The sequence below is a fragment of the Pimephales promelas genome, chromosome 13 (assembly GCF_988280905.1).
Source record: "Pimephales promelas chromosome 13, fPimPro1.hap1.1, whole genome shotgun sequence".
NCBI classification, from domain to species: Eukaryota; Metazoa; Chordata; class Actinopteri; order Cypriniformes; family Leuciscidae; genus Pimephales; species Pimephales promelas.
Genome location: NC_142781.1, coordinates 22509426 through 22525813, shown reverse-complemented (window position 1 = coordinate 22525813; position 16388 = coordinate 22509426). Strand labels below are relative to the sequence as shown.

At 37.7% G+C, this 16388-nt stretch overlaps 2 protein-coding genes across 7 annotated transcripts in view; one reads left to right on the top strand and one right to left on the bottom strand.

Annotated features, from left to right (window-relative positions):
* Positions 1-9544, top strand: part of rgs6 (regulator of G protein signaling 6) — a 57043-nt gene extending 47499 nt beyond the window's left edge. For all 3 annotated transcript variants that reach the window (XM_089118638.1, XM_089118639.1, XM_089118640.1), the window contains 6 exons: positions 1712-1822; positions 2768-2893; positions 4389-4575; positions 5414-5503; positions 6463-6516; positions 7487-9544. In XM_089118638.1, coding sequence (XP_088974764.1) covers positions 1712-1822; positions 2768-2893; positions 4389-4575; positions 5414-5503; positions 6463-6516; positions 7487-7537 — 619 coding nt within the window. In that variant the 3' untranslated portion in view covers positions 7538-9544. The remainder of the gene's footprint in view (positions 1-1711; positions 1823-2767; positions 2894-4388; positions 4576-5413; positions 5504-6462; positions 6517-7486) is intronic.
* An 11-nt stretch (positions 9545-9555) lies between these two features.
* dpf3 (double PHD fingers 3) overlaps positions 9556-16388 on the bottom strand; it is a 39663-nt gene continuing 32830 nt past the window's right edge. For 2 of the 4 annotated variants that reach the window (XM_039692473.2, XM_039692474.2), the window contains 3 exons: positions 12640-12752; positions 12318-12399; positions 9556-11708 (listed from right to left, as the gene is read on the bottom strand). In XM_039692473.2, the coding sequence (XP_039548407.1) occupies positions 11641-11708; positions 12318-12399; positions 12640-12752 (263 nt within the window). In that variant the 3' untranslated portion in view covers positions 9556-11640. Of the gene's footprint in view, positions 11709-12317; positions 12400-12639; positions 12753-14512; positions 16212-16388 lie in introns of those variants that run through there. The other 2 variants (XR_016146030.1, XM_039692475.2) reach the window with 2 other exon arrangements.

Here is a 16388-nt window from a genome sequence, read left to right as displayed (position 1 = left end):
CAAAATTTAATTTAAAAGTGAACTATCCCTTTAATATTAGGTTAGGGATGGGAGTCATAAAGAATTAAATGTTTCCAGATTCCTCTTAACGATTTTGGTTCCTTAATAGTCCTATTTACCTTCATGTGTATTACTGACAGAATGTGTATCTTTAACTACAAGATCCCATACAGTATGAACTTCGCTTCACAAATTGTGAGCTGTATGTTTAACATTCAACTTTTGCTTTAGGAATCAGATTGGTTGTGGATGTTTTTGAATAACTAAACAATAACAGGCAGTTTACACTTTATTTGGATGGTCCACTTTTGAAGTTCTACTAAGCCAGGGATAATGTACATCCAGCCGGTTGTTATTTCAGAATAAACCCCCGACAGGGTGACAAGGTCTTGCATCAGCCTGAAGAGGATTTATTCTGAGATAACCACCAGCTGGATGTACATTATCCTGCTTATTACACGGTTACTTGCCACATAAGTAGCCTAAATAATTAGACACAATATTGATCTGAGTTGAAATATTTTATATATATATATATATATATATATATATATATACTGTATATAGCATATATATATATATATATATATATATATATATATATATGAAGAGTTCAGATGCAAAAGCCTCTAAATGCCATTTGAAATTTTCTTCTTTAATGATGATTTTTGTCAAACTTGCATATTTAATTTCAGTAATTTCACTTAAATAACAATTAATAGGTAATTATCATTGCCATTTAAGTGAAATTACTGAACTTAAATATACAAGTTTGATAAAAAATCATCATTAAAGAAGAAAATTTCAAATGGCATTTAGAGGCTTTTGCATCTGAACTCTTCATATATATATACTGTATATATATATATATTTTTTTTAAACACAAAGCTTCAGCAGAGAGTACAGTTGCTAGCGTGACAAGTTCAAACTATACAGACATTTAAGGGATGCATATGCAGTCCTACCACTTACTACACAGCATTTCACCGCATAAATAATTATGGAGATAAGAGAGATTGATTTCAGATTAAACTGTTTTAAAATCATACCTGTTTGTAGCAACAGTGTACAAAACAATAGTCATGAAAGCAGCTGCGTTTGGATAACACAAGGGAGAGCCAGTCCACGATACTGGATGGCATAATTAAATAACTGTACACAAAATATTGATTTGACTGAGTTTTAATATTTTATTAGCTTACCAATTGCAAAACTTCCACGAAGAATAAGCAAGCGTTCCTAGCAAGCGTATAGCGCTGCTGACTTCAGTAACCCAGATGAGCCTGTGTTATCTGTTTTCCACGGTGGTTATCGACAAATAACATACCACTGGATGGCACGATTGACCAATCAGAATCAAGCATTCCACAGAGAATATAATAACTATAATTAGCTTGTCAGCTAACTCTCATTAGAGTATTAGTTAGTAGATTGTTAGGTTGGGGTAAAAAATTTGACATTTATTTGCAAAAATACTTATAATCAGTAGATTATTTGTTGGGGGACCATCAAAATAAAGTGTTAGCAGAAATTAAGCAGACAGTTTATTAATACTCTAATAACTGGTTGCTGACATATTGTTGCAACGTTACTTCTAGTTACTAGAATGTCTAACTGTAACTAGACCCTCAAATCTGATTGGTTGATTGGAATGTTGTTCCACTACAATAATATTGAAATATAAATATGATTTCATACCTTTCTCTTGCAGATTGATGAGTTACACTGAGCAGTATCTTGACTATGACCCATTTGTGACAGTACCAGATCCATCTAACCCCTGGATCGGTGATGATGTCACTTTCTGGGAGCTGGAGGCTAGGTATGAAAACCTAAATATCACATCGCTCTTTTTAGATTTCTCTATTCTCTAGTCAGGTTTCGTTAAATGATAGGAAGAAGATGGAGGAGGTCTAATTGTTAATTTTCCGCCTTGTAACCTTTAACCTTGTAACCCCACCTTTTGGTTTTTATGCTTATTTTTGGTTTTATTTTGAAGTTTGTCTTGTGTGACTGTTATTCTGTGTTACAGTCCTAAAATAACATAAAGGTCTGCTGACAATTCCTGAATTGTAGACAAACTGATTTTAAGTCATGTATTTCACAACTTGATTTGAAAATATATAGAGAAAACTGTAGTTGAGAACATAGGACTTTGAAATTGAGAGTGCGGGGAAGACGTGGAAAGTCATGTTTCCATAGTAACACTGACTACTCTGATTGGTAGACCTCTTGTCAGGATTGTGACTAATGTAGTACCTTGTTCTGAATATCTCAAGTAGTCTGCCAAAGTCCTTATGTTGTTTTGAACCGCATATAACACTCCAGGTTCCTCCTTCTCTGTTTGCCTCAAAGATGCCCTGACAGGAATTCATAAATGCATCCCACACGCACACTCATCCTAGAGTTTCATTTCTGGATGTTCACAATGTGACTCTTGTCACTTAATTATGCAAAAAGACGTTGACTAATTTACCTTATTAAGTTAATGAACAGATATTGAAATTAAGCTGAGCACTCCTGTGGAGCTTTACATATTGTTACTTATTCAAAGACTAATATACAAATGTTATCAGACATGATTAAGCGATCTTGTGTTCACACACACACACACACACTGTCTCTTTCTCTCTTTGTTTTCATCTTTGTCTTGTTAATTTGACAAACAATGGTACATTGTGCTGTCAAAGCAGTAGCTGCTGTCAGTAGATACCGCAATGCAAGTTAAATAAATAAAATACTGTCTGTCGCTCTCTGTCTGTCTCAGTAAGGACCCGAGTCAACAGCGAGTAAAGAAGTGGGGCTTCTCGTTGGACGAGGCTTTAAAGGACCCAGTGGGCCGTGAGCAGTTCCTTAAATTCTTGGAGTCCGAATTCAGCTCCGAGAACCTCCTGTGAGCCTTTCATCAGCATATTCCTTTCATTTGCACTTCTGTGACATTTCCCACTTTATACTCATCCCTCTCTTAACCTCCCACTCGGCTGTTTTAATGACTTGCACAAAATGTAGCAGAACAGGGCAAGCAAAAGGTCAGACCTCAACCGCAGAGCTGCGCTTTAATATCGCCAATGAGAAAGAGCGAGTAAATTCACGGATGGTACATGATCATTACCACATCCAAAGCCTGATCACTGATGCATTGTGATAAGCTAATGCGAAACACAGGCATCGTGGGGCAAACGAGGCAGCGGTGGGCCCCAGGAGATGCCCAACCAGGACAGCGAGGCCCCGAAGGGAGCTTCAGAGATAATGCAGGTCACTGGAGCCATAAAGTTGACTAGGCTTGAGATAAAATGCTGCTTGTCTCCATGCATCTCCCATCCTCCTCTTTCTCTCGCATCTCCACGTATCCCCCAGCTAGGCATTTAATAGCCTCTGTGGGGGCTGTCTTATGTTTGCCAGTCTGTGAGGAGAGTGAAAGTGATGTGTCCTCTTGACTGCCTGACTCTCCCCTGGGCCCATCAGGCCCTAAACCACTTCTACACTGCAGAGATCAATAGAGCTACAGAGCAAGTTTGATATGAGAGGAGGAGTTGCTTCTATCTCCCCTTCCGTCATGGCAAGTGCTAAGTGTGTACTGGCTTCAATAATTAACCTTGTTATTAAAGAGTTTGGGAATGCCATTGCCATCAGTGTTGTAAAGTGCTAAACATCAGTATTCGCCAAGTGCTGATTGGGAGTAAAAATTGGCTTTAGTGAGTGAACATGGCCGTGGAACAGAAACATGCTGCATGATTTAAATCAAATTGCAGGAATGATAGTCTGGCATTCACTTTGGAGTAGTTCACTTTTGCTGATAATTTACTCACCCCCATGTCATCCAAGATGTCCATGTCTTTCTTTCTTCAGTCGAAAAGAAATTAAGGTTTTTGATGAAAAAATTCCAAGATTTTTCTCCATATAATGGACTTCAATGGGAACCAAACGGTTCAAGGTCCAAATGAGAGTTTCAGTGCAGCTTCAAAAGGCTTTAAATGACACCAGACAATGAATAAGGGTCTTATCTTGCGAAACTATCAGTCATTTAAAAAATAAATAAAAAGTTTTTTTTTAAGCACAAATGCTCGCTCTGTGACTCTCCTGTTCGAACTCGTTCATCAAAATGAACAAATCTGTTTTTCGAGTCATGACTCGAAGGACCCTTATTACTCGTCTGGTGTCGTTTAAAGCCCTTTGAAGCTGCACTGAAACTCTCATTTGGACCTTGAACCGTTTTGGTTTACAAGATTAGATGTTTGTCAATGGAGCTCGGGATCTGTTCCAAATCCTCTAACATTGTCCTGTCAGTTTATAACTGTAGCGTCCATCATTCATCTGTACAATAAAACCCACATATGTGAAGTTCATTTGATTTGTACTATCCCACCCTATTTTTGTTTTCTCTTTAGGTTCTGGTTGGGTGTGCAAGATCTGAAGAGCCGCCCCCTGCAGGAAGTGCCAGCTCGTGCTCAGGAGATCTGGGAAGAGTTTCTTGCAGAAGGAGCTCCCAATGCCATCAATCTGGACTCGCACAGCTACGAGCGCACCAGTCAGAATCTAAAAGACGCGGGTCGCTACAGCTTTGAAGATGCCCAGGTGAGTAAGCTGTCCGCTGTTCCTTTTCACTATTCCCACACCCTTTCTACACTTCTGGGGAAAATGATCCCACTATATGAAGAAAATGAGAATACATTTTATTATGAAAAATAGTGTGAACGCTTAACACATTTACAGATGTTTGAGGGCTTTTAGGTCTTGTGATGGACGGAGGGAGTATTAAAGCTGCACTTAGGGACAAGTTGTGCCCAAGGCAGAATCTTTTTTCATTCTTTGAATTGATGAGAAGGAACTTAAAGGCTTTGGGCCATTCGGGGAGATTGATGTTCAGTAATGCTGATAGATCATCTGTTCCTTGTCCTTGTCCTCATGGCTTTGTTCAAGAGAATTTGCCTTATGTCTGTCTCCTTCATTTTTCTACATTTACATGGTTGATGAAAGAGACAGAATAACAGGCATTGTTCAAGAAGCAGGGAAAAATACGCTCTCTTTGGAATTATGAAATCCATTTTATTCCAGAAACTGTCACCGACTGCAAGCTTACTGCGTTCAGAATAATTGATGAATGTTAAAGAATTCATGAAATTACTGATCAGTAATAAAGGAAGAAAAAAAACAAGTGCAGCTTTAGTGAAACATTACTTTTGAATTTGCGGTCTCGCTACTCCTGCTGCTATATATCAGAGATTGATACTTCCTTTGGGAGAACCTAGAGATTTATTTCTGTTTGCATATGTGAAGTTATGCTTGAGATAAGAAGCAGGATCATGAGGACAGGAAGCTGTTTTTTAGAAGATTCTTGCCTGATTCTCATTACTTTGCAATCAGGCACTTTTCTTTCGCCTTCCTGTCAGCCTCCAACGTTTTTCTCTTTCAGGACCATATCTACAAACTGATGAAGAGTGACAGCTACCCTCGTTTCCTGCGCTCCAGTGCTTACCAGGACCTCCTGCTGGCCAGAAAGAAGGTTAGTCTCAATCTCAAATGTCTCTTGTGGCAATTTCTGCCGTGTGTAATCTGGATACGTTTTTCTGCATTTCTTTTTTCATTTCTTAGCAAAATCAGTGCATCTCAGAAAAATATCCATGGAAAAACTGTCATTTTCAGCTATAATATACAGATGTTTCCTTTAATACAAAAACCTAATACAGTATGTAATAATAAAAAAAAACACCTTTAAAGGTGTACACACCTGTAAAGTCAATACAGAAAATAATTTTTTTAATTTAAGACAATTTTTATTGACTTTCTTGGACTTTGGCGATACATGCTAATTGTTAGCCAAAAGATATACTGTATATATATATTTTTTTGATCCGACCATGCAAAATGAAGATTTAGAAAGACAGCTTAAAAGTAAAACCAATTTTTTTGTGTGTGTGTTTGGTGTTCCTGCAGAAATTCCTTCCTAGTCAGTTCTTGACTTTAGGGACAGTGTTTCAGCCTGTAGTTTCATTTTGACAAAATGAACAAAAGCTCTGAATGAAAAGATTTCCAACAAGTGTTCAATTTGCACTTATTAAAACATACTAAGCCAACTTATCTTCTAATGGCCGACTTAAGCTGGGGACACACTTAACGACTGTAAGGCCGAATCCAATTATGAATGTAATTTGATACTTACTACTCAGAGACAGTTACGTTCAGAGTGTTTAAAATCTGCTCCAGTCGTCGGAAACAGTCTGTAAGTGTGTTCAGTCATAGAATGTTTCAGCTAGTCTTTAAGTGTGTCCCCGGCATTGATCTATTGCCAACTTATAATGACTAAACATGGGTGCCGTTGTGAAGTTTCATTTTGTCTTGTCCCCAGTGTGATTGTTTCCGATTAACATTAATTGTCCTGAATGTTTTTGTACTAACACATGTTAACCTGGTGCTGTGCGCTGTTTCTTCCCCTGTTCCCCTCCATTAACCTGGGCTCCACAGCCTGAGACTGAGCAAGGCCGCCGCACATCCCTGGAGAAATTCACTCGCACTGTGGTGAGTGGTACCTCTTGTCTAGAAATAAGTCTGCCTTAACAATCCTTTTTTAACTTTACCTCAGAGTTCTGGAAGGTGGTCAGATGTAATCACAAGAAAATGTGATATTTTCTCAAAAAAACATGTAATAGACTTTATTCAGAGCAGCGCCATGACAGGTATGAAAGCGAGGCTGTGAGGGATAGACTTACCGTGTTTCCAATGGCATCCACTGTAAAAAGCTGAATAAAGCGGCTAGATTACTTACAATTTTCCACAGCTTACATTGTCGGGAGCTTTTTGTCAACTGACATTTCTTTGAAAGATATTTTCCCAGTGTTTTATAAGCAGAACAATCCGAAAACACATTACATAACAGTACAGCCCATTGAAGAGATGCAAGTCTATCCCTCACAGCCTCGCTTTCATTCTCATTAAAAATCAAAGATAGCGCTGCCGTGAATAAGGCGTATGGGTTCAGTATAGGATTTCGCCGTCATGTGTATTTTATTTACGCTGTCACTGGACAGAATTTATTTTTATTGCTTATTTCATTGGACAGTGTAGTTAATTCGATATAGATATAGTATATATTTAGATATAATTCTGCATATTTTTTTTTTACTTTAAAATATAATTTCATTTCACCCACACTGTCTTTGATAATATTGTTAACAAATAAATACATTGTATACATTATGTGTGTGTGTTATAAATAATTTAATTACATTATTTTAAAATAGGAACATCTAGAATTGATAAAATAAATAAACAAATACATTACATAGAAATACATATAGTACATGCAATTTATATTGTTATAAAGTAAAAATGCATATGTTGTTATTGTATAAATTATACGCCACTATATTTGGAATTTGCTGATGAATGTTATGAGTCAATCGCAAGAGCAGAATGAAGTTTTCTGCTAACTGACTGAGTTATATGACAAAGAGTTTTGACATTGAATAATAATGTAACTGTGTTTCAGGGCAAGTCTCTGACAAGTAAACGCCTGACAGGCCTCATGCAGTCCTCCTGACGAGTCCTGGCTGTTCAGAAGTCCAGACCCCTCCAGAGAAATTGCAGTTTTTTGGGGTGGAAGCATCGTGGCCACGGCGGGCCATGTGTACGGACCACCCTCTCTCCAAAACCCACCCGTACACCGCACAGCTACCGACTCTAGATGGCAGCATGCAATAAGTCCAAGAAAATCTCCAAACGGCAACAGTGTCTATTAAATCAGCGACAGCACAGACTGCATACATGAATGTCAGACTTCCCAGTACCATCTAGAGAACCATTATACGTTCGTATAATACCTATAACCAAACTGCAGAAAGGACAGGACTGTCTCGCTGGATGTCCATTTAAAAACGTTCACTGTCAGAGAAACAAGGTGTGCAGTAATCAGTCCGGTACGTCAATGTTTAAATCTGATGAAGCGAGGATGTCTCAAATCTTCAGAGCATTCCAAAGCAGCGAAGAACGTGTCAAGGGCTTTCGGTGACTGTGGTTAAGGTTTCCACAGAACTTTTCTTGGTGTTGAACAGTCACTGAATATGAAGAATGAATGTGGAAGCGAAGGGGATCAGAAAAGCACATTGTTATTACTCCTGCCATTTTGATGAAACTAGAATTATTTATTCTGTGTCTACTGGATGTGATATACTCCCCTATTAGCACATGATACTTCTAACTGAGATGAGAATGATGTTGATTGATACCTTTTAGACTCAGTTTTATTGAGGAATTAAGAAATACTGTGCTGGACAATAAAAGTGTTAGTAGGATGAGTCAGAGCTTTTGTGTGTGAGGAACACTGGATGCCAGAGATGCTTGGTCAGTGTGTTTCCTGAACAGCTTTAATAACAAATAACAACCTTAAATGATTTAGGAGCATTTATTGAGGCTCATTTTACCACATAAAAATACTATAAAGTCAATTATTAGATTGACATGTATGGGATAAAATGTAAAAAGTGAGATAAAAAGACATAAATTATACACAAAATATGACTAAAATTATTATTATTAAAGTGTAAAAAATGAATTATGACTCATAATTTTACCTTTTTTCCCCATAATATGAAATTGGGCTTGGTTTGCTTTAATGTAAGGGATTGTAGAGTCAATGTGCGTAGAATGTGAGCGCTTCATGTTGCTCGGTGTCGATGTAGTGATTAGTCTGATGATGATTTGCTCTAAGCACAAATATCTGCAGATCACAGCCCTTCACTCTTAACATATCAACAGTAGACAATGTTTTTGTGGGATTGCCATCTATTAGAAACATATTTTAGCAGCCAATCTCCATTGTTCCCTGAAGCAGCATCACTGCCAAAGACACAGACTTCTCATTTGGCCACAAGTTTAAAAGTTGGTCAAATGGCAGAACGGAAATGTGTTCTGTTAACATTTCCTCTAAACATTTTCAGGTAGTTGATTTGACTCATAACTGTACATTAGGTTTAAATTGATTGTATAGACTTTGCAGCAATCCTGAATATGGAAGATTATATGTAGAATACTTAACGTGGAATATAACTTAGAGGCAGAGGTGCAATATTCAGCACAAAACTATGCATGGAATATTTCTAAAGACTTGTATTGCCTTTAGGTTTTGTTTTTATTTAATTTTTTTTCATTGACGGGAAAAAGATGAGAACGCAATAGGTCAAGATAATGGAAAGGATGAAGTCCTGAAACCTTCAATAAACCTTCATTTGGAGAGCTCAAGAATGCTCATTTTTCTATGCTCGGACTATTTTGTCATGTATTTTTAGTTTAAACTGTGCGTGATAGTCCATTAAACATCTATTAAGTGTTTGTTGTGGCATATAAGGCTATATCAGAGAATTGTGATTCCTTGAGCTAAATTTAACTCGTCAAATGTTGTTGGGGTAGGATTTCATGAAACCGATTGAAATATAGAGGAAAGGTGGAAAGGCTCGTCTATTAATGTGTATGTGCTGCTCTCTAGTGGTAAGCATGAGCGGTACAACCAATTTCGTAAAAAAAAAAAAAAAAAAAAAAAAAAAACATGAAATCAGACGAGCCTTGGATTTAATGAACTTTTTATTACATTATAACAAGGATAAGAATAAGAAAAGGGCCTAAGACATAACAAAAAACTAAGTACAAAACGATTCTCGTGACTGGAAAGGATTAAAAAGTATTCAACATGTGTGTTTGTATTACAGGTGATTATATACAAGAAATGTCATTGTAACAGGCCATGACACAAAATAAATGGAATGATTATCGTCCTTATAACTCAAAACTGAGTTGTTCTACTCTTGGACTAGAAGAAATCCGTTGGTATTGAACGACCCTACACTACATGTTGAAGCTGCATGCTACTTAACTATGTCGTCGCTTTTTAAAAGGGTTTGTTCACCCAAAAATGAAAATTCTGTAATTTACTCAACCTCAAGTTGTTCCAAATCTGTACAAATTTCTTTCTTCTGCCGAACACAAAAGAAAATATTTCGAAGAATGTTAGTAACCAAACAGTTGATAGGTCCCATTAGCTTCCACAATAGGCTATCGAAAATAAAAATAGGCTATGTAAGTTAATGAGGTCCATCAATTGTTTGGTTACCGAACTTGAGGGAGAGTAGGCTAATTTTTGAAAATTTCCCCAAAAAATCAGCTGTCAGTTCTTTTTCATTTTATTCAGTCATTTCTTTTCTTTTCTTTTTATTCTAAACAAAAATTATATTCCAAAGGCTTACCTGTGGTAGATAAAGAAACTCTAAACATTTAACAAGACTACTTTGATTTTTGAACCTTTCTGAAGAATCATCTGCCAAAAAAAAAAAAAAATGTAAATGTAATGTAGATGACCTATAAAATAGACAAAAATGCATAGCTAAAATATTCAACAGATCGATCTGGAGAGTGTTGATGAATTGGCTCTGAAAATAGAGCCTCTAATGTATTATACAGGTGAAGGAGCTGGGAATGACATGAGAGAATGTCCAGATGGAAATAGAAATGCTAATATATCATGAGCAAAGAAATACAAAATGGAGTGAACAGATGTTTCACTCAGAGAGGTATGAAGGGCTCCAAATAGGCGGATGGAACAATAGAAGGTTCTCAGACACAAAGCTAAAATATTCCTGGAGCATAACCAGATATGTCAGACACAGAATAAAATAAAGATTTGAACACTCAATGTGTTCACACTTAATAGTTAGAAAATAGAACCTAAAGGGAAAAAAGCAGGCTTGAAAAGACAATACAACGCATGCCAGTATTGTCATTGCGCAAAGAAAAGCATTAAGTGTATTTGAATATGATGGCTTATCATGTAACTTACCAACCACACGATTGTCTACTAAATTATATTTATATAAAAAAACAAATAAAAAACATTATTTTCCAGTCCTGAAAACTATAAGTGCTGCTTTGATACATGGATTTTTTTTTTTAGATAAAAGATTGCTTTCACAACAACTCTGACACTAAGCTCTAAATGTCTACCTGAATGATGATCCCAGTAAGAAAGATGAGCTTCTAATTACATTTATCCTCATTATTTATTTCTTTGTGCAAGCCAAAAATGTCTATGCAAAAAAAAAAAAAAAAACCCTGTGAACTTGCATCTTGCACACATTAAAAACATGATTAAAGTGAATAGAAACCAAATCAAATGAAAATGGTTCTGCTTTATACCACTGGCGTGTGTCTCTGGGTAAGTTTGTTGCTTTTTACTTCTTACAGATTTACAGTACAAACAGCTTGTCACCATGATTTTAACTTTAAAATATGCTATTTCTTAAAACTCCTTTTGTCAATCATAATTTCCAAGAAATAATGCCTTAGAATCACAGCTCAGGAGATTTTTAGAGTGTACAAGAGTTTCATTATCACTTCATTCAATCGCAATATAGTTCTAATACGGATTTTGCTATTTAACTAAGTGCTTTTCATATAAATATGAGTTGTATTTCTAGGCGAGCAGACCATCTGGCCTCAATCCTGCCTTTGGATTCACAATGTGATTGACCTGTCGATTGCCTAGACGTGATTGAGGAAAATGTTTGCAACACGGAGGTAGAGGAAATCTCCACTTCACACTACAGGAGGAAAACTACAGCTGAGTCTGCTGAGCATGTCTGTATGGGACCACAACGCTTACGGCTCTCCGAAACCAGATGCCTTATCCTTCAGCAGATTAAGACACAGGTGACAACTCCAACTTCCTGTGGATGCAGATAGACAAATGTAAAGGGCTAGATCAACCAATGATGGAGCAGTTCTCCAAAATAGCTCAGAGGTATATCTCGCAAAGCTTCATTTGTCAAGCATATACAGACAGCGCACAACACAGTGTTAGAAATTCTGTCAATAAAAGAACAAGGAAACAAACAGGGTCGACGGCCAGAAAGAAGAAGAGGGGATGCATGGTGGAAGGGTAGGGAGGAAAAACAGTAGAAATGTATAAATGCCATACAGATAAAGTGAATTCTTGTGAATTTCAGTCATTGTCATCAATCGTATCCATAGTTTATATCTAAAAATTCTGACTATATTGACAACAACTTGTTTGTGAACAATGACACAAGGACTTGTCATTCTGGTGTGTGGTGCTGTACGAATTGTTTTGAGAAATGCACTGGTTTTCAAATCTTAAGGATGATTCAAGAAATGTACCAAAGGGACTGAGAAAAACTGAATATTTGCACGTTATTATAGGCCAGACGTAAAATGTAACAACACAACACTATGGGAAATTTTACAATTGGAGCTATGCATATGATTAGTGATTTTTCATACCTATATTTTCATTAGCTGCTGTGAAGTGATCTTACCTTCAGGTGGCTGTGTCATAGGAGGCTTGAGGCAGTACATGTGGTATCCCCGATCACAGTCATCGCAGAACAGAAGCTGATCCTACAAGAGGACGGCATCACCAAGCTGTTATTAACTCTCTCTCACCCACACAGTGTGTGAACCATTCAGTAGAGTGTCAACCATATGAAGAGGCTGGCATATAGTTAAAAATATTAGCAAAGTGGTCCGTCGGTAATTTCAAACGTACAAGTAAAGAGTGCCATCTTGTTTGAGATGTTGGAAATAATATAAAACTATTTCTTTACGCTCACACACTATTCTACACATTGAAACACTCACATCGTTCTCTGAGGTGCCGCACAGACTGCAGGATTTACACTCGATGCACTGCCACTGGTATGTTCGCACAGCCTGCATCATGTTGTCTGTGAACTGCAGACATGAAGGATGGCCTGGTAAAAGAGAAAGATGAGAGAATAATCTGATGGAAACGAGTGTAGCTAAACTCAGACATTAACAACTATTAGATCGTTTTTGGATGTACTAAGCAATTTATTCGAGAAAAACAAATCCAGATAAAATGTCATAAGACTAATCATTAAATAGGGTATGTACTTTAAGATGAATGAATGATGGATGGATGGATGGACAGATGGGTGGATATACGGATAGATCGAAAGATGGTAGCAGATGTACAGATAAAACAAGTGATTACACATGATTTGTATGAACGAACGAACAACAGTTTCCTATAACAGCTCCACCTTCTGTTCTCCCCTCCATACACAGAGAGAGGGTGAGCACAGGTTTGGAAAATGCCAGATGGTTCTGTAATCTCTCATATCTGCCTCTCTCTCTCTCTCTGTCTGTCTGTCTTCTAGGGAGGTGTCATTTCCTCTGCCTGCTCATTTCCTCAATGAGACTGTGAGAACAGCAGGATCCTCTTGCTTGGATGCTCAGTAGAGCATGTGCAGTTTTCCCAGTTTGGAAAGCATGTTGGGTCTTGGCTTGAAGCGGGATGTTATGTGAAGCTCTTTCCCTACGAGCACTGCTACAGAACCTCGTTCCTCTCCGTGGATCTGTCCCTGGTATGTGTTGAGTACATTATGCCGACATGCATCTTTTGCCTCGATTTATTCCCTGCAAGCGTATGGAAATACGCCTGATGTTGATCCATCAGTACATCATTATGTGCATCAAAACTCAGATATGAAAAATTCTATCTATAAAAATATGTTTTATGTCTAATATTTTGATAGAATGCTCTACATTACATTGAAACTATAAACTACAATGGCCCCAAATCATTTGGTCACAAGCAACACTCAAAAATGTGTGAATGTCTTTGTGTAACGCAAGAAAGTGAAATTTATTTTAAAGAAATATGGCACACATTTTTCAAACAACACATTTCACAAAAATAAGTTTGCGAGGTTTCAATGTATAAAACAATATACCATTCGAAATAAAGGCAATTTTGTGACACTTTTGTTTGTAAGACATTAGTGAAACATCCATTTGAACTTGATGGGAACTGACTTCATCCACTTTTTGACCTTGAACCAGTTAAAAAAGGCTCATAAAAGTGGTTTGTTCTGAGCTGAGGTTTAGGACCTGCAGAATTAGTTTGATATTTTATGATCTGGTTTCACAAACATGGGTTAGATTAAAGGGATACTCCACTTTTTTTTGGAAATAGGCTCATTTTACCACACCCTCAGAGTCTCATTGACTTCCATAGAATATTTTTTACCTCCTATGGAAGTCAATGAGACCAGAAGCTGTCTGGTTACTGGTATTCTTCTAAAAATCAGAAAATCGGTTTTGAAAACGGTAAAACCCAACTGTTTAACTCTGGGGGAGTGGTAAAATGAGCCTATTTCCAAAAAAAGTGGAGTATCCCTTTAAGCCAGGATTAGACCTTAGTTCATAGTTCATTTATAAACATGCCTAAGAAAAAAACATTACTGATGTGCATCTTGAGACAAAACAATGGCACTGACATATTTTAAGATAGGTCAGTGCAAGTTGCTTTTAGATAAAAATATGCATTTTAGTCTGGAAGTAGCTTTAGTTGATTCTTGTCTGAGAAACCACGGGTAAATCTAATCTATTGTCATTCAGACATTTGCAAGTGTTCAAATTCTGTTTAAGGTCACTGCATATAACACGTCCCGTTTCCCTTCCTTGAAACAAAATGAACTCAGAGTAATTCATCAAATGAAACATGTTTAATGTTTTCAGTAACAAAATCCAGTGAAAGACTTGCAGGCTGACATTTGGAGTAACAGGACTCAGCAGCGACCACAGCAGGGACGACAGCTTGCTGCATGAAGTGTGTGTTCTGTGTGGTTTGAGCCACAGTTCTGCATGACTCACAGAAGCAGTTACAAGCATCATCTCTAGTCATGTTGCCCTTTGGCTTGGTATTAAATGAAATTAACTTCAAATGTTAAACAAAGTTTAGACATTGAAACACTGGGAGAAATTTGTGGGCTTATATACATTATACAATATGTTAATAAATTATATTTTTGTTTTCCAAAATGATGCCCTGAAATAGAGACAAGATCGAAAGCATTAATACGGAACATTTTAAATTGAAAAGTGACACGAGTTCACCATAACAATAAATAGAAGAGCTTTTAAAGAGCGAATATAGCTAATTTTGTTCATACAAAATGGATACAATGAAATTTCCCCATATTAACTGGGCGATGTCCCTGTGACTAATGTGTTTTGTGCCATTTATTGCATGTATTCTGCTTTCGAGTTCACATTTACTGCGTTTCCCATTGAATGTAGGAAGCTTATGTGCTTGCAATCCAGTGTATTATTTGCAGTTACACATACACAGTCAATCCTCAGAGCTGGATCTCTTAACAGAGGTGAATGGTCCAGATTTTATTTGCAAAACAAAGCCTTCATGGGAATCATTGCACATATGCTACAATTCTACCCCTTCTTGTACCTGTTGTTTAAGGAGACTTTCCTGAATAGTAAAGGGGAGTTACTCCAAAAATCAGTCGGTCCTTTTTTCTTCTTCTTACTCAACAAAACTAGGGAGAGGCCAAGTATCATGTATCCTCCAGTAAACTGACTTTCAAATGTCTTTTTGTTGTTGTTGTTGTAGTAGCTTTCCTGAGAAAGGAGGAGAGATGGACATTTAAATGCCAACTGGCTCTTACCTCTCTGCAAACTGTCCTCCCTTCCTTCTGGATCCAATCAGGGCCTGGCCTCAGCCCTTTCTGCCTTCACCTGATCCCTTTCTTTGCACACATTGTATTTAACCAGAGGTAGGATCAAAAAACCCTCTCCACTGTCCGACCTACAGACACACGTTGAGTATTTTCTCCTCCTTGAGGTTTGAAATGCGGTAATGTCTATTTCTAAAGTTAATTTCCTCATAGTAGGCATCGTATCTTACATGCCGATGTATAATCAACGTCCACACACCGGGGAACGTCGGTGTTTTCCATTTCGGAAAACAAACAGTCCAGAAGTAATGGCTCCTCTGTCCGATAACTAGCACCCCTCAGTATACAGAAGTGAGAAGCAATAAAAACAACATTCCTTAATTTATAAAAGGCTGCAACTTTGTCCTTTGAAAGCAATTCCTGAAGTTAACTTTGTGTCTGGAGTTGTGAATCCATTATGCATGCTGCTGCAAAACAACAGGAAAAAAGGAAAAGAAAAAAAAACAGGCAGCAGACACATGCCGAAAGTTTCTTGAGGTTTCTCCTTTGTCTATCTGTACTGAGGTGAGCCTGTGCTGTCGTCGGACAGAAGCCCGTCCAGGTCGTCCTCCTCAAAGCCGTGAAAGGTGGACGCCTCGCTTTCTGACGTGTCGCCGAACATGTCCAGAACTCCACCCGTCCTCCTCTTCGCCCTGGTCCCAGCGACGCGGTCAGCTGACATGCATGACGGACATATCAGCATCACAGTGGAAACACACACAAGTAACACTGCAGTCAGCTAGGACTCACACTCCTCTGAGCTTGGACAACTTGCAGTACTTGGCAGTTACTCATACATTAAAGGGACTACGGCTTGCATGTCTGATGCCCTTGCGATTGCCTGAATATATG